The 17,872-nt window shown below is 36.6% G+C and overlaps 1 protein-coding gene across 1 annotated transcript in view; it reads left to right on the top strand.

The window, feature by feature from the left end:
• SLC35F5 (solute carrier family 35 member F5) overlaps positions 1 to 17,872 on the top strand; it is a 193,669-nt gene that overhangs the window by 150,207 nt on the left and 25,590 nt on the right. Inside the window, exon 12 of the mRNA XM_075285927.1 lies at positions 15,750 to 15,909. Coding sequence (XP_075142028.1) covers positions 15,750 to 15,909 — 160 coding nt within the window. The remainder of the gene's footprint in view (positions 1 to 15,749; positions 15,910 to 17,872) is intronic.

The raw sequence follows: 17,872 nt of genomic DNA, 5'->3' as shown, positions 1-17,872 counted from the left end.
AGTCGGGGGTATCTATGATGTATACTTCTAGATCTGTTAGTAGTATTATATATCCTGATAGTCGGTGATTTCTATGACGTATACTTCTAGATCTATTAGTAGTATTATATATCCTGATAGTCGGTGAGTTCTATGACGTATACTTCTAGATCTATTAGTAGTATTATATATCCTGATAGTCGGTGAGTTCTATGACATATACTTCTAGATCTGTTAGTAGTATTATATATCCTGATATTCGGGGATTTCTATGACGTATACTTCTAGATCTGTTAGTAGTATTATATATCCTGATAGTCGGTGATTTCTATGACGTATACTTCTAGATCTATTAGTAGTATTATATATCCTGATAGTCGGTGAGTTCTATGACGTATACTTCTAGATCTGTTAGTAGTATTATATATCCTGATAGTCGGGGATTTCTATGACGTATACTTCTAGATCTGTTAGTAGTATGATATATCCTGATAGTCGGGGATTTCTATGACGTATACTTCTAGATCTATTAGTAGTATTATATATCCTGATAGTCGGTGATTTCTATGATGTATACTTCTAGATCTATTAGTAGTATTATATATCCTGATATTCGGGGGTATCTATGACGAATACTTCTAGATCTGTTAGTAGTATTATATATCCTGATAGTCGGTGAGTTCTATGACATATACTTCTAGATCTGTTAGTAGTATTATATATCCTGATAGTCGGTGAGTTCTATGACATATACTTCTAGATCTGTTAGTAGTATTATATATCCTGATAGTCGGTGAGTTCTATGACGTATACTTCTAGATCTATTATTAGTATTATATATCCTGATAGTCGGGGATTTCTATGACGTATACTTCTAGATCTATTAGTAGTATTATATATCCTGATATACTGTGATTTCTATGACGTATACTTCTAGATCTGTTAGTAGTATTATATATCCTTATAGTCGGTGAGTTCTATGACGTATACTTCTAGATCTGTTAGTAGTATTATATATCCTGATAGTCGGGGATTTCTATGACGTATACTTCTAGATCTATTAGTAGTATTATATATCCTGATAGTCGGTGAGTTCTATGACGTATACTTCTAGATCTATTAGTAGTATTATATATCCTGATAGTCGGTGAGTTCTATGACGTATACTTCTAGATCTATTAGTAGTATTATATATCCTGATAGTCGGGGATTTCTATGACGTATACTTCTAGATCTGTTAGTAGTATTATATATCCTGATAGTCGGGGATTTCTATGACGTATACTTCTAGATCTGTTAGTAGTATGATATATCCTGATAGTCGGGGATTTCTATGACGTATACTTCTAGATCTATTAGTAGTATTATATATCCTGATAGTCGGTGATTTCTATGACGTATACTTCTAGATCTATTAGTAGTATTATATATCCTAATATTCGGGGGTATCTATGACGTATACTTCTAGATCTGTTAGTAGTATTATATATCCTGATAGTCGGTGAGTTCTATGACATATACTTCTAGATCTGTTAGTAGTATTATATATCCTGATAGTCGGTGAGTTCTATGACGTATACTTCTAGATCTATTATTAGTATTATATATCCTGATAGTCGGGGATTTCTATGACGTATACTTCTAGATCTGTTAGTAGTATGATATATCCTGATAGTCGGGGATTTCTATGACGTATACTTCTAGATCTATTAGTAGTATTATATATCCTGATAGTCGGTGAGTTCTATGACGTATACTTCTAGATCTGTTAGTAGTATTATATATCCTGATAGTCGGTGAGTTCTATGACGTATACTTCTAGATCTGTTAGTAGTATTATATATCCTGATAGTCGGTGATTTCTATGACGTATACTTCTAGATCTATTAGTAGTATTATATATCCTGATATTCGGGAGTATCTATGACGTATACTTCTGGATCTATTAGTAGTATTATATATCCTGATAGTCGGTGATTTCTATGACGTATACTTCTAGATCTGTTAGTAATATTATATATCCTGATAGTCGGGGATTTCTATATGGTATACTTCTAGATCTATTATTAGTATTATATATCCTGATAGTCGGGGGTATCTATGATGTATACTTCTAGATCTGTTAGTAGTATTATATATCCTGATAGTCGGTGATTTCTATGACGTATACTTCTAGATCTATTAGTAGTATTATATATCCTGATAGTCGGTGAGTTCTATGACGTATACTTCTAGATCTGTTAGTAGTATTATATATCCTGATAGTCGGTGAGTTCTATGACGTATACTTCTAGATCTGTTAGTAGTATTATATATCCTGATAGTCGGTGATTTCTATGACGTATACTTCTAGATCTATTAGTAGTATTATATATCCTGATATTCGGGGGTATCTATGACGTATACTTCTGGATCTATTAGTAGTATTATATATCCTGATAGTCGGTGATTTCTATGACGTATACTTCTAGATCTGTTAGTAATATTATATATCCTGATAGTCGGGGATTTCTATATAGTATACTTCTAGATCTATTATTAGTATTATATATCCTGATAGTCGGGGGTATCTATGATGTATACTTCTAGATCTGTTAGTAGTATTATATATCCTGATAGTCGGTGATTTCTATGACGTATACTTCTAGATCTATTAGTAGTATTATATATCCTGATATTCGGGGGTATCTATGACGTATACTTCTAGATCTGTTAGTAGTATTATATATCCTGATAGTCGGTGAGTTCTATGACATATACTTCTAGATCTGTTAGTAGTATTATATATCCTGATAGTCGGTGAGTTCTATGACGTATACTTCTAGATCTATTATTAGTATTATATATCCTGATAGTCGGGGATTTCTATGACGTATACTTCTAGATCTATTAGTAGTATTATATATCCTAATATTCGGGGGTATCTATGACGTATACTTCTAGATCTATTAGTAGTATGATATATCCTGATAGTCGGGGATTTCTATGACGTATACTTCTAGATCTATTAGTAGTATTATATATCCTGATAGTCGGTGATTTCTATGACGTATACTTCTAGATCTATTAGTAGTATTATATATCCTGATATTCGGGGGTATCTATGACGTATACTTCTAGATCTGTTAGTAGTATTATATATCCTGATAGTCGGTGAGTTCTATGACATATTCTTCTAGATCTGTTAGTAGTATTATATATCCTGATAGTCGGTGAGTTCTATGACGTATACTTCTAGATCTATTATTATTATTATATATCCTGATAGTCGGGGATTTCTATGACGTATACTTCTAGATCTGTTAGTAGTATGATATATCCTGATAGTCGGGGATTTCTATGACGTATACTTCTAGATCTGTTAGTAGTATTATATATCCTGATAGTCGGTGAGTTCTATGACGTATACTTCTAGATCTGTTAGTAGTATTATATATCCTGATAGTCGGTGAGTTCTATGACGTATACTTCTAGATCTGTTAGTAGTATTATATATCCTGATAGTCGGTGAGTTCTATGACGTATACTTCTAGATCTGTTAGTAGTATTATATATCCTGATAGTCGGTGATTTCTATGACGTATACTTCTGGATCTATTAGTAGTATTATATATCCTGATAGTCGTTGATTTCTATGACGTATACTTCTAGATCTGTTAGTAATATTATATATCCTGATAGTCGGGGATTTCTATATGGTATACTTCTAGATCTATTATTAGTATTATATATCCTGATAGTCGGGGGTATCTATGATGTATACTTCTAGATCTGTTAGTAGTATTATATATCCTGATAGTCGGTGATTTCTATGACGTATACTTCTAGATCTATTATTAGTATTATATATCCTGATAGTCGGGGGTATCTATGATGTATACTTCTAGATCTATTAGTAGTATTATATATCCTGATATTCGGGGGTATCTATGACGTATACTTCTAGATCTATTAGTAGTATTATATATCCTGATAGTCGGTGATTTCTATGACGTATACTTCTAGATCTATTAGTAGTATTATATATCCTGATAGTCGGGGGTATCTATGATGTATACTTCTAGATGTGTTATTAGTATTATATATCCTGATAGTTGGTGAGTTCTATGTGGTATACTTCTAGATCTATTAGTAGTATTATATATCCTGATAGTTGGTGAGTTCTATGACATATACTTCTAGATCTGTTAGTAGTATTATATATCCTGATATTCGGGGATTTCTATGACGTATACTTCTAGATCTGTTAGTAATATTATATATCCTGATATTCTGTGATTTCTATGACGTATACTTCTAGATCTGTTAGTAGTATTATATATCCTGATAGTCGGTGAGTTCTATGAGGTATACTTCTAGATCTGTTAGTAGTATTATATATCCTGATAGTCGGTGAGTTCTATGACGTATACTTCTAGATCTGTTAGTAGTATTATATATCCTGATAGTCGGGGATTTCTATGACGTATACTTCTAGATCTGTTAGTAGTATTATATATCCTCATAGTCGGTGAGTTCTATGACGTATACTTCTAGATCTGTTAGTAGTATTATATATCCTGATAGTCGGGGATTTCTATGACGTATACTTCTAGATCTGTTAGTAGTATTATATATCCTGATAGTCGGTGAGTTCTATGACGTATACTTCTAGATCTGTTAGTAGTATTATATATCCTGATAGTCGGTGAGTTCTATGACGTATACTTCTAGATCTGTTAGTAGTATTATATATCCTGATAGTCGGGGATTTCTATGACGTATACTTCTAGATCTGTTAGTAGTATTATATATCCTGATAGTCGGGGATTTCTATATGGTATACTTCTAGATCTATTATTAGTATTATATATCCTGATAGTCGGGGGTATCTATGATGTATACTTCTAGATCTGTTAGTAGTATTATATATCCTGATAGTCGGTGATTTCTATGACGTATACTTCTAGATCTATTAGTAGTATTATATATCCTGATAGTCGGTGAGTTATATGACGTATACTTCTAGATCTGTTATTAGTATTATATATCCTGATAGTCGGTGATTTCTATGACGTATACTTCTAGATCTATTAGTAGTATTATATATCCTGATAGTTGGTGAGTTCTATGACGTATACTTCTAGATCTATTAGTAGTATCATATATCCTGATAGTCGGGGGTATCTATGATGTATACTTCTAGATCTGTTAGTAGTATTATATATCCTGATAGTCGGTGATTTCTATGACGTATACTTCTAGATCTGTTAGTAGTATTATATATCCTGATAGTCGGTGAGTTCTATGACGTATACTTCTAGATCTATTATTAGTATTATATATCCTGATAGTCGGGGGTATCTATGATGTATACTTCTAGATCTGTTAGTAGTATTATATATCCTGATAGTCGGTGATTTCTATGACGTATACTTCTAGATCTATTAGTAGTATTATATATCCTGATAGTCGGTGAGTTCTATGACGTATACTTCTAGATCTATTAGTAGTATTATATATCCTGATAGTCGGTGAGTTCTATGACATATACTTCTAGATCTGTTAGTAGTAATATATATCCTGATATTCGGGGATTTCTATGACGTATACTTCTAGATCTGTTAGTAGTATTATATATCCTGATAGTCGGTGAGTTCTATGACATATACTTCTAGATCTGTTAGTAGTATTATATATCCTGATATTCGGGGATTTCTATGACGTATACTTCTAGATCTGTTAGTAGTATTATATATCCTGATAGTCGGTGAGTTCTATGACATATACTTCTAGATCTGTTAGTAGTATTATATATCCTGATATTCGGGGATTTCTATGACGTATACTTCTAGATCTGTTAGTAGTATTATATATCCTGATAGTCGGTGATTTCTATGACGTATACTTCTAGATCTATTAGTTGTATTATATATCCTGATAGTCGGTGATTTCTATGACGTATACTTCTAGATCTGTTAGTAGTATTATATATCCTGATAGTCGGGGATTTCTATGACGTATACTTCTAGATCTGTTAGTAGTATGATATATCCTGATAGTCGGGGATTTCTATGACGTATACTTCTAGATCTATTAGTAGTATTATATATCCTGATAGTCGGTGATTTCTATGACGTATACTTCTAGATCTATTAGTAGTATTATATATCCTGATATTCGGGGGTATCTATGACGTATACTTCTAGATCTGTTAGTAGTATTATATATCCTGATAGTCGGTGAGTTCTATGACATATACTTCTAGATCTGTTAGTAGTATTATATATCCTGATAGTCGGTGAGTTCTATGACATATACTTCTAGATCTATTATTAGTATTATATATCCTGATAGTCGGGGATTTCTATGACGTATACTTCTAGATCTATTAGTAGTATTATATATCCTGATATACTGTGATTTCTATGACGTATACTTCTAGATCTGTTAGTAGTATTATATATCCTTATAGTCGGGGAGTTCTATGACGTATACTTCTAGATCTGTTAGTAGTATTATATATCCTGATAGTCGGGGATTTCTATGACGTATACTTCTAGATCTATTAGTAGTATTATATATCCTGATATTCGGGGGTATCTATGACGTATACTTCTGGATCTATTAGTAGTATTATATATCCTGATAGTCGGTGATTTCTATGACGTATACTTCTAGATCTGTTAGTAATATTATATATCCTGATAGTCGGGGATTTCTATATGGTATACTTCTAGATCTATTATTAGTATTATATATCCTGATAGTCGGGGGTATCTATGATGTATACTTCTAGATCTGTTAGTAGTATTATATATCCTGATAGTCGGTGATTTCTATGACGTATACTTCTAGATCTATTAGTAGTATTATATATCCTGATAGTCGGGGATATCTATGATGTATACTTCTAGATCTATTAGTAGTATTATATATCCTGATATTCGGGGGTATCTATGACGTATACTTCTAGATCTATTAGTAGTATTATATATCCTGATAGTCGGTGATTTCTATGACGTATACTTCTAGATCTGTTAGTAGTATTATATATCCTGATAGTCGGTGATTTCTATGACGTATACTTCTAGATCTATTAGTAGTATTATATATCCTGATAGTTGGTGAGTTCTATGACATATACTTCTAGATCTGTTAGTAGTATTATATATCCTGATATTCGGGGATTTCTATGACGTATACTTCTAGATCTGTTAGTAATATTATATATCCTGATATTCTGTGATTTCTATGACGTATACTTCTAGATCTGTTAGTAGTATTATATATCCTCATAGTCGGTGAGTTCTATGACGTATACTTCTAGATCTGTTAGTAGTATTATATATCCTGATAGTCGGGGATTTCTATGACTAGAGATGAGCGAACACTAAAATGTTCGAGGTTCGAAATTCGATTCGAACAGCCGCTCACTGTTCGAGTGTTCGAATGGGTTTCGAACCCCATTATAGTCTATGGGGAACATAAACTCGTTAAGGGGGAAACCCAAATTCGTGTCTGGAGGGTCACCAAGTCCACTATGACACCCCAGGAAATGATACCAACACCCTGGAATGACACTGGGACAGCAGGGGAAGCATGTCTGGGGGCATAAAAGTCACTTTATTTCATGGAAATCCCTGTCAGTTTGCGATTTTCGCAAGCTAACTTTTCCCCATAGAAATGCATTGGCCAGTGCTGATTGGCCAGAGTACGGAACTCGACCAATCAGCGCTGGCTCTGCTGGAGGAGGCGGAGTCTAAGATAGCTCCACACCAGTCTCCATTCAGGTCCGACCTTAGACTCCGCCTCCTCCGGCAGAGCCAGCGCTGATTGGCCGAAGGCTGGCCAATGCATTCCTATGCGAATGCAGACTTAGCAGTGCTGAGTCAGTTTTGCTCAACTACACATCTGATGCACACTCGGCACTGCTACATCAGATGTAGCAATCTGATGTAGCAGAGCCGAGGGTGCACTAGAACCCCTGTGCAAACTCAGTTCACGCTAATAGAATGCATTGGCCAGCGCTGATTGGCCAATGCATTCTATTAGCCCGATGAAGTAGAGCTGAATGTGTGTGCTAAGCACACACATTCAGCACTGCTTCATCAAGCCAATACAATGCATTAGCCAGTGCTGATTGGCCAGAGTACGGAATTCGGCCAATCAGCGCTGGCCAATGCATTCTATTAGCCCGATGAAGTAGAGCTGAATGTGTGTGCTAAGCACACACATTCAGCTCTACTTCATCGGGCTAATAGAATGCATTGGCCAGCGCTGATTGGCCAGAGTACGGAACTCGACCAATCAGCGCTGGCTCTGCTGGAGGAGGCGGAGTCTAAGGTCGGACCTGAATGGAGACTGGTGTGGAGCGATCTTAGACTCCGCCTCCTCCAGCAGAGCCAGCGCTGATTGGCCGAATTCCGTACTCTGGCCAATCAGCACTGGCTAATGCATTGTATTGGCGTGATGAAGCAGTGCTGAATGTGTGTGCTTAGCACACACATTCAGCTCTACTTCATCGGGCTAATAGAATGCATTGGCCAGCGCTGATTGGCCGAATTCCGTACTCTGGCCAATCAGTGCTGGCCAATGCATTCTATTAGCTTGATGAAGCAGAGTGTGCACAAGGGTTCAAGCGCACCCTCGGCTCTGATGTAGGAGAGCCGAGGGTGCACTTGAACCCTTGTGCACCCTCAGCTCTGCTACATCAGAGCCGAGGGTGCGCTTGAACCCTTGTGCACACTCTGCTTCATCAAGCTAATAGAATGCATTGGCCAGCGCTGATTGGCCAATGTATTCTATTAGCCTGATGAAGTAGAGCTGAATGTGTGTGCTAAGCACACACATTCAGCACTGCTTCATCACGCCAATACAATGCATTAGCCAGTGCTGATTGGCCAGAGTACGGAATTCGGCCAATCAGCGCTGGCTCTGCTGGAGGAGGCGGAGTCTAAGATCGCTCCACACCAGTCTCCATTCAGGTCCGACCTTAGACTCCGCCTCCTCCAGCAGAGCCAGCGCTGATTGGTCGAGTTCCGTACTCTGGCCAATCAGCACTGGCCAATGCATTCTATTAGCCCGATGAAGTAGAGCTGAATGTGTGTGCTTAGCACACACATTCAGCTCTACTTCATCGGGCTAATAGAATGCATTGGCCAGCGCTGATTGGCCGAATTCCGTACTCTGGCCAATCAGCACTGGCTAATGCATTGTATTGGCTTGATGAAGCAGTGCTGAATGTGTGTGCTTAGCACACACATTCAGCTCTACTTCATCGGGCTAATAGAATGCATTGGCCAATCAGCGCTGGCCAATGCATTCTATTAGCGTGAACTGAGTTTGCACAGGGGTTCTAGTGCACCCTCGGCTCTGCTACATCAGATTGCTACATCTGATGTAGCAGTGCCGAGTGTGCATCAGATGTGTAGTTGAGCAAAACTGACTCAGCACTGCTAAGTCTGCATTCGCATAGGAATGCATTGGCCAGCCTTCGGCCAATCAGCGCTGGCTCTGCCGGAGGAGGCGGAGTCTAAGGTCGGACCTGAATGGAGACTGGTGTGGAGCGATCTTAGACTCCGCCTCCTCCAGCAGAGCCAGCGCTGATTGGTCGAGTTCCGTACTCTGGCCAATCAGCGCTGGCCAATGCATTCTATTAGCCCGATGAAGTAGAGCTGAATGTGTGTGCTTAGCACACACATTCAGCTCTACTTCATCAGGCTAATAGAATACATTGGCCAATCAGCGCTGGCCAATGCATTCTATTAGCTTGATGAAGCAGAGTGTGCACAAGGGTTCAAGCGCACCCTCGGCTCTGATGTAGCAGAGCTGAGGGTGCACAAGGGTTCAAGTGCACCCTCGGCTCTCCTACATCAGAGCCGAGGGTGCGCTTGAACCCTTGTGCAGCCTCGGCTCTGCTACATCAGAGCCGAGGGTGCGCTTGAACCCTTGTGCACACTCTGCTTCATCAAGCTAATAGAATGCATTGGCCAGCACTGATTGGCCAGAGTACGGAATTCGGCCAATCAGCGCTGGCCAATGCATCCCTATGGGAAAAAGTTTATCTCACAAAAATCACAATTACACACCCGATAGAGCCCCAAAAAGTTATTTTTAATAACATTCCCCCCTAAATAAAGGTTATCCCTAGCTATCCCTGCCTGTACAGCTATCCCTGTCTCATAGTCACAAAGTTCACATTCTCATATGACCCGGATTTGAAATCCACTATTCGTCTAAAATGGAGGTCACCTGATTTCGGCAGCCAATGACTTTTTCCAATTTTTTTCAATGCCCCCAGTGTCGTAGTTCCTGTCCCACCTCCCCTGCGCTGTTATTGGTGCAAAAAAGGCGCCAGGGAAGGTGGGAGGGGAATCGAATTTTGGCGCACTTTACCACGTGGTGTTCGATTCGATTCGAACATGGCGAACACCCTGATATCCGATCGAACATGTGTTCGATAGAACACTGTTCGCTCATCTCTATCTATGACGTATACTTCTAGATCTGTTAGTAGTATGATATATCCTGATAGTCGGGGATTTCTATGACGTATACTTCTAGATCTGTTAGTAGTATTATATATCCTGATAGTCGGTGATTTCTATATGGTATACTTCTAGATCTATTATTAGTATTATATATCCTGATAGTCGGGGGTATCTATGATGTATACTTCTAGATCTGTTAGTAGTATTATATATCCTGATAGTCGGTGATTTCTATGACGTATACTTCTAGATCTATTAGTAGTATTATATATCCTGATAGTCGGTGAGTTATATGACGTATACTTCTAGATCTGTTATTAGTATTATATATCCTGATAGTCGGTGATTTCTATGACGTATACTTCTAGATCTATTAGTAGTATTATATATCCTGATAGTTGGTGAGTTCTATGACGTATACTTCTAGATCTATTAGTAGTATCATATATCCTGATAGTCGGGGGTATCTATGATGTATACTTCTAGATCTGTTAGTAGTATTATATATCCTGATAGTCGGTGATTTCTATGACGTATACTTCTAGATCTGTTAGTAGTATTATATATCCTGATAGTCGGTGAGTTCTATGACGTATACTTCTAGATCTATTATTAGTATTATATATCCTGATAGTCGGGGGTATCTATGATGTATACTTCTAGATCTGTTAGTAGTATTATATATCCTGATAGTCGGTGATTTCTATGACGTATACTTCTACATCTATTAGTAGTATTATATATCCTGATAGTCGGTGAGTTCTATGACGTATACTTCTAGATCTATTAGTAGTATTATATATCCTGATAGTCGGTGAGTTCTATGACATATACTTCTAGATCTGTTAGTAGTATTATATATCCTGATATTCGGGGATTTCTATGACGTATACTTCTAGATCTGTTAGTAGTATTATATATCCTGATAGTCGGTGATTTCTATGACGTATACTTCTAGATCTATTAGTAGTATTATATATCCTGATAGTCGGTGAGTTCTATGACGTATACTTCTAGATCTGTTAGTAGTATTATATATCCTGATAGTCGGGGATTTCTATGACGTATACTTCTAGATCTGTTAGTAGTATGATATATCCTGATAGTCGGGGATTTCTATGACGTATACTTCTAGATCTATTAGTAGTATTATATATCCTGATATTCGGGGGTATCTATGACGTATACTTCTAGATCTGTTAGTAGTATTATATATCCTGATAGTCGGTGAGTTCTATGACATATACTTCTAGATCTGTTAGTAGTATTATATATCCTGATAGTCGGTGAGTTCTATGACATATACTTCTAGATCTGTTAGTAGTATTATATATCCTGATAGTCGGTGAGTTCTATGACGTATACTTCTAGATCTATTATTAGTACTATATATCCTGATAGTCGGGGATTTCTATGACGTATACTTCTAGATCTATTAGTAGTATTATATATCCTGATATACTGTGATTTCTATGACGTATACTTCTAGATCTGTTAGTAGTATTATATATCCTTATAGTCGGTGATTTCTATGACGTATACTTCTAGATCTGTTAGTAGTATTATATATCCTGATAGTCGGGGATTTCTATGACGTATACTTCTAGATCTGTTAGTAGTATTATATATCCTGATAGTCGGTGAGTTCTATGACGTATACTTCTAGATCTATTAGTAGTATTATATATCCTGATAGTCGGGGATTTCTATATGGTATACTTCTAGATCTATTAGTAGTATTATATATCCTGATATACTGTGATTTCTATGACGTATACTTCTAGATCTGTTAGTAGTATTATATATCCTGATAGTCGGTGAGTTCTATGACGTATACTTCTAGATCTGTTAGTAGTATGATATATCCTGATAGTCGGGGATTTCTATGACGTATACTTCTAGATCTGTTAGTAGTATTATATATCCTGATAGTCGGTGAGTTCTATGATGTATACTTCTAGATCTATTAGTAGTATTATATATCCTGATAGTTGGGGATTTCTATGACGTATACTTCTAGATCTATTAGTAGTATTATATATCCTGATAGTCGGTGAGTTCTATGACGTATACTTCTAGATCTATTAGTAGTATTATATATCCTTATAGTCGGGGATTTCTATGACGTATACTTCTAGATCTGTTAGTAGTATTATATATCCTGATAGTCGGGGATTTCTATGACGTATACTTCTAGATCTGTTAGTAGTATGATATATCCTGATAGTCGGGGATTTCTATGACGTATACTTCTAGATCTATTAGTAGTATTATATATCCTGATAGTCGGTGATTTCTATGACGTATACTTCTAGATCTATTAGTAGTATTATATATCCTTATATTCGGGGGTATCTATGATGTATACTTCTAGATCTGTTAGTAGTATTATATATCCTTATAGTCGGTGATTTCTATGACGTATACTTCTAGATCTGTTAGTAGTATTATATATCCTGATAGTCGGTGAGTTCTATGACATATACTTCTAGATCTGTTAGTAGTATTATATATCCTGATAGTCCGTGAGTTCTATGACGTATACTTCTAGATCTATTATTAGTATTATATATCCTGATAGTCGGGGATTTCTATGACGTATACTTCTAGATCTGTTAGTAGTATGATATATCCTGATAGTCGGGGATTTCTATGACGTATACTTCTAGATCTATTAGTAGTATTATATATCCTGATAGTCGGTGAGTTCTATGACGTATACTTCTAGATCTGTTAGTAGTATTATATATCCTGATAGTCAGTGAGTTCTATGACGTATACTTCTAGATCTATTAGTAGTATTATATATCCTGATAGTCGGTGAGTTCTATGACGTATACTTCTAGATCTATTAGTAGTATTATATATCCTGATAGTCGGTGAGTTCTATGACGTATACTTCTAGATCTATTAGTAGTATTATATATCCTGATAGTCGGGGATTTCTATGACGTATACTTCTAGATCTATTAGTAGTATTATATATCCTGATATACTGTGATTTCTATGACGTATACTTCTAGATCTGTTAGTAGTATTATATATCCTTATAGTCGGTGAGTTCTATGACGTATACTTCTAGATCTGTTAGTAGTATTATATATCCTGATAGTCGGGGATTTCTATGACGTATACTTCTAGATCTGTTAGTAGTATTATATATCCTGATAGTCGGTGAGTTCTATGACGTATACTTCTAGATCTATTAGTAGTATTATATATCCTGATAGTCGGGGATTTCTATGACGTATACTTCTAGATCTATTAGTAGTATTATATATCCTGATAGTCGGGGATTTCTATGACGTATACTTCTAGATCTATTAGTAGTATTATATATCCTGATAGTCGGTGATTTCTATGACGTATACTTCTAGATCTATTAGTAGTATTATATATCCTGATATTCGGGGGTATCTATGACGTATACTTCTAGATCTGTTAGTAGTATTATATATCCTGATAGTCGGTGAGTTCTATGACATATACTTCTAGATCTGTTAGTAGTATTATATATCCTGATAGTCGGTGAGTTCTATGACATATACTTCTAGATCTGTTAGTAGTATTATATATCCTGATAGTCGGTGAGTTCTATGACGTATACTTCTAGATCTATTATTAGTATTATATATCCTGATAGTCGGGGATTTCTATGACGTATACTTCTAGATCTGTTAGTAGTATGATATATCCTGATAGTCGGGGATTTCTATGACGTATACTTCTAGATCTATTAGTAGTATTATATATCCTGATAGTCGGTGAGTTCTATGACGTATACTTCTAGATCTGTTAGTAGTATTATATATCCTGATAGTCGGTGAGTTCTATGATGTATACTTCTAGATCTATTAGTAGTATTATATATCCTGATAGTCGGTGAGTTCTATGACGTATACTTCTAGATCTATTAGTAGTATTATATATCCTGATAGTCGGTGAGTTCTATGACGTATACTTCTAGATCTATTAGTAGTATTATATATCCTGATAGTCGGGGATTTCTATGACGTATACTTCTAGATCTGTTAGTAGTATGATATATCCTGATAGTCGGGGATTTCTATGACGTATACTTCTAGATCTATTAGTAGTATTATATATCCTGATAGTCGGTGATTTCTATGACGTATACTTCTAGATCTATTAGTAGTATTATATATCCTGATATTCGGGGGTATCTATGACGTATACTTCTAGATCTGTTAGTAATATTATATATCCTGATAGTCGGTGAGTTCTATGACATATACTTCTAGATCTGTTAGTAGTATTATATATCCTGATAGTCGGTGAGTTCTATGACGTATACTTCTAGATCTATTATTAGTATTATATATCCTGATAGTCGGGGATTTCTATGACGTATACTTCTAGATCTGTTAGTAGTATGATATATCCTGATAGTCGGGGATTTCTATGATGTATACTTCTAGATCTATTAGTAGTATTATATATCCTGATAGTCGGTGAGTTCTATGACGTATACTTCTAGATCTGTTAGTAGTATTATATATCCTGATAGTCGGTGAGTTCTATGACGTATACTTCTAGATCTATTAGTAGTATTATATATCCTGATAGTCGGGGGTATCTATGACGTATACTTCTAGATCTGTTAGTAGTATTATATATCCTGATAGTCGGTGAGTTCTATGACGTATACTTCTAGATCTATTAGTAGTATTATATATCCTGATAGTCGGTGAGTTCTATGACGTATACTTCTAGATCTGTTAGTAGTATGATATATCCTGATATTCGGGGGTATCTATGACGTATACTTCTAGATCTGTTAGTAGTATGATATATCCTGATAGTCGGTGAGTTCTATGACGTATACTTCTAGATCTGTTAGTAGTATGATATATCCTGATAGTCGGTGATTTCTATGACGTATACTTCTAGATCTATTAGTAGTATTATATATCCTGATATTCGGGGGTATCTATGACGTATACTTCTAGATCTGTTAGTAGTATTATATATCCTGATATTCGGGGGTATCTATGACGTATACTTCTAGATCTGTTAGTAGTATTATATATCCTGATAGTCGGGGGTATCTATGACGTATACTTCTAGATCTGTTAGTAGTATGATATATTATGATAGTCGGGGATTTCTATATGGTATACTTCTAGACTCTTTTCAGCATATGTTTTTATAACTTATTTCACCTCTTAGTTTATCATCTTCAGTTTCAAGTTATGGGGTCTCTCTGACGTTTTGTGACTGTATTTGCCTGTGGTGGTTGAATCCGGAGACTTCAGGTTCCCTTGTCTTGTCTTCCAGGCTTCGTCGGCCTCTTTAACCTCCTCCTCCTATGGCCGGGCTTCTTTCTGCTTCACTACACGGAGTTTGAAGCGTTTGAGTTTCCTAATAAACTAGTTTGGATGTACCTGGTGATCAATGGCCTGGTGGGCACGGTGCTGTCGGAGTTCCTCTGGCTGTGGTGAGTATCTGATGTATATCCCCCTCCCCACAAATGCCGTGTGATCTTCCCTCCTAACACTTGTCATGTGTCATCAAGGACATCAATAAGAGGTTCATCATCTTGAAATGAATGGCCTCTGTTTGTGGGCGTCTTTTTGTGTGTACATGGCGGTGTCTGGGATTGACGGGGGAGGATGTGTCTGGCTGACACTGCACAGATGATAAGGTGGTGGATGACATCAGAACAGCCGGCCAAGTCTTCAATACGCCATTAGCTTTTATCCTTCCACTTCACTGTGAATCCCCTCCAGACGTGTCAGTGTAAGTCTATGTAACATATCCAACGCCTGCCGACATCTTCCCTTATGAGCGTGTATATGAGCCTGTATATAAGGGTGTATATGAGCCTGTATATAAGGGTGTATATGAGTCTGTATATGAGCCTGTATATGAGGGTGTATATGAGTCTGTATATGAGCCTGTATATGAGCCTGTATATGAGCCTGTATATGAGGGTGTATATGAGCCTGTATATGAGCCTGTATATGAGGGTGTATATGAGTCTGTATATAAGGGTGTATATGAGCCTGTATATGAGGGTGTATATAAGCCTGTATATGAGGGTGTATATGTGCCTGTATATGAGGGTGTATATGAACATGTATATGAGGGTGTATATGAGCCTGTATATAAGGGTGTATATGAGTCTGTATATGAGGGTGTATATGAGTCTGTATATGAGCCTGTATATGAGGGTGTATATAAGCCTGTATATGAGGGTGTATATGTGCCTGTTTATGAGGGTGTATATGAACATGTATATGAGGGTGTATATGAGCCTGTATATAAGGGTGTATATGAGTCTGTATATGAGGGTGTATATGAGTCTGTATATGAGCCTGTATATAAGCCTGTATATGAGGGTGTATATGTGCCTGTTTATGAGGGTGTATATGAACATGTATATGAGGGTGTATATGAGCCTGTATATAAGGGTGTATATGAGTCTGTATATGAGGGTGTATATGAGTCTGTATATGAGCCTGTATATAAGCCTGTATATGAGGGTGTATATGTGCCTGTTTATGAGGGTGTATATGAACATGTATATGAGGGTGTATATGAGCCTGTATATGAGCCTGTATATGAGGGTGTGTATGAGGGTGTATATAAGCCTGTATATGAGGGTTTATATGAGCCTGTATATGAGCCTGTATATGAGCCTGTATATGAGGGTGTATATGAGTCTGTATATGAGGGTGTGTATGAGGGTGTATATAAGCCTGTATATGAGGGTGTATATGTGCCTGTATATGAGGGTGTATATGAACATGTATATGAGGGTGTATATGAGCCTGTATATAAGGGTGTATATGAGTCTGTATATGAGGGTGTATATGAGTCTGTATATGAGCCTGTATATAAGGGTGTATATAAGCCTGTATATGAGGGTGTATATGTGCCTGTTTATGAGGGTGTATATGAGGGTGTATATGAGTCTGTATATGAGCCTGTATATGAGGGTGTATATAAGCCTGTATATGAGGGTGTATATGAGGGTGTATATAAGCCTGTATATGAGGGTGTATATGTGCCTGTTTATGAGGGTGTATATGAACATGTATATGAGGGTGTATATGAGCCTGTATATAAGGGTGTATATGAGTCTGTATATGAGGGTGTATATGAGTCTGTATATGAGCCTGTATATGAGGGTGTATATAAGCCTGTATATGAGGGTGTATATGTGCCTGTTTATGAGGGTGTATATGAACATGTATATGAGGGTGTATATGAGCCTGTATATGTGCCTGTATATGAGGTTGTTTATGAGCCTGTATACTCCATGTATCCTTCATGTCGCAGCTAAGACACTATTCAGCACAGGCAGCAGGGCTCTGGTCTGGCAGTACAGTACCATTAGATGGCGCTGCGACACTCTCCTTTCCCACGTGCCTGTGATGAGCTTTTGCAGCGGATTG

This window comes from Leptodactylus fuscus, chromosome 8, assembly GCF_031893055.1.
Source record: "Leptodactylus fuscus isolate aLepFus1 chromosome 8, aLepFus1.hap2, whole genome shotgun sequence".
NCBI lineage: Eukaryota > Metazoa > Chordata > Amphibia > Anura > Leptodactylidae > Leptodactylus > Leptodactylus fuscus.
This window is presented reverse-complemented; position numbering and strand designations above follow the sequence as displayed.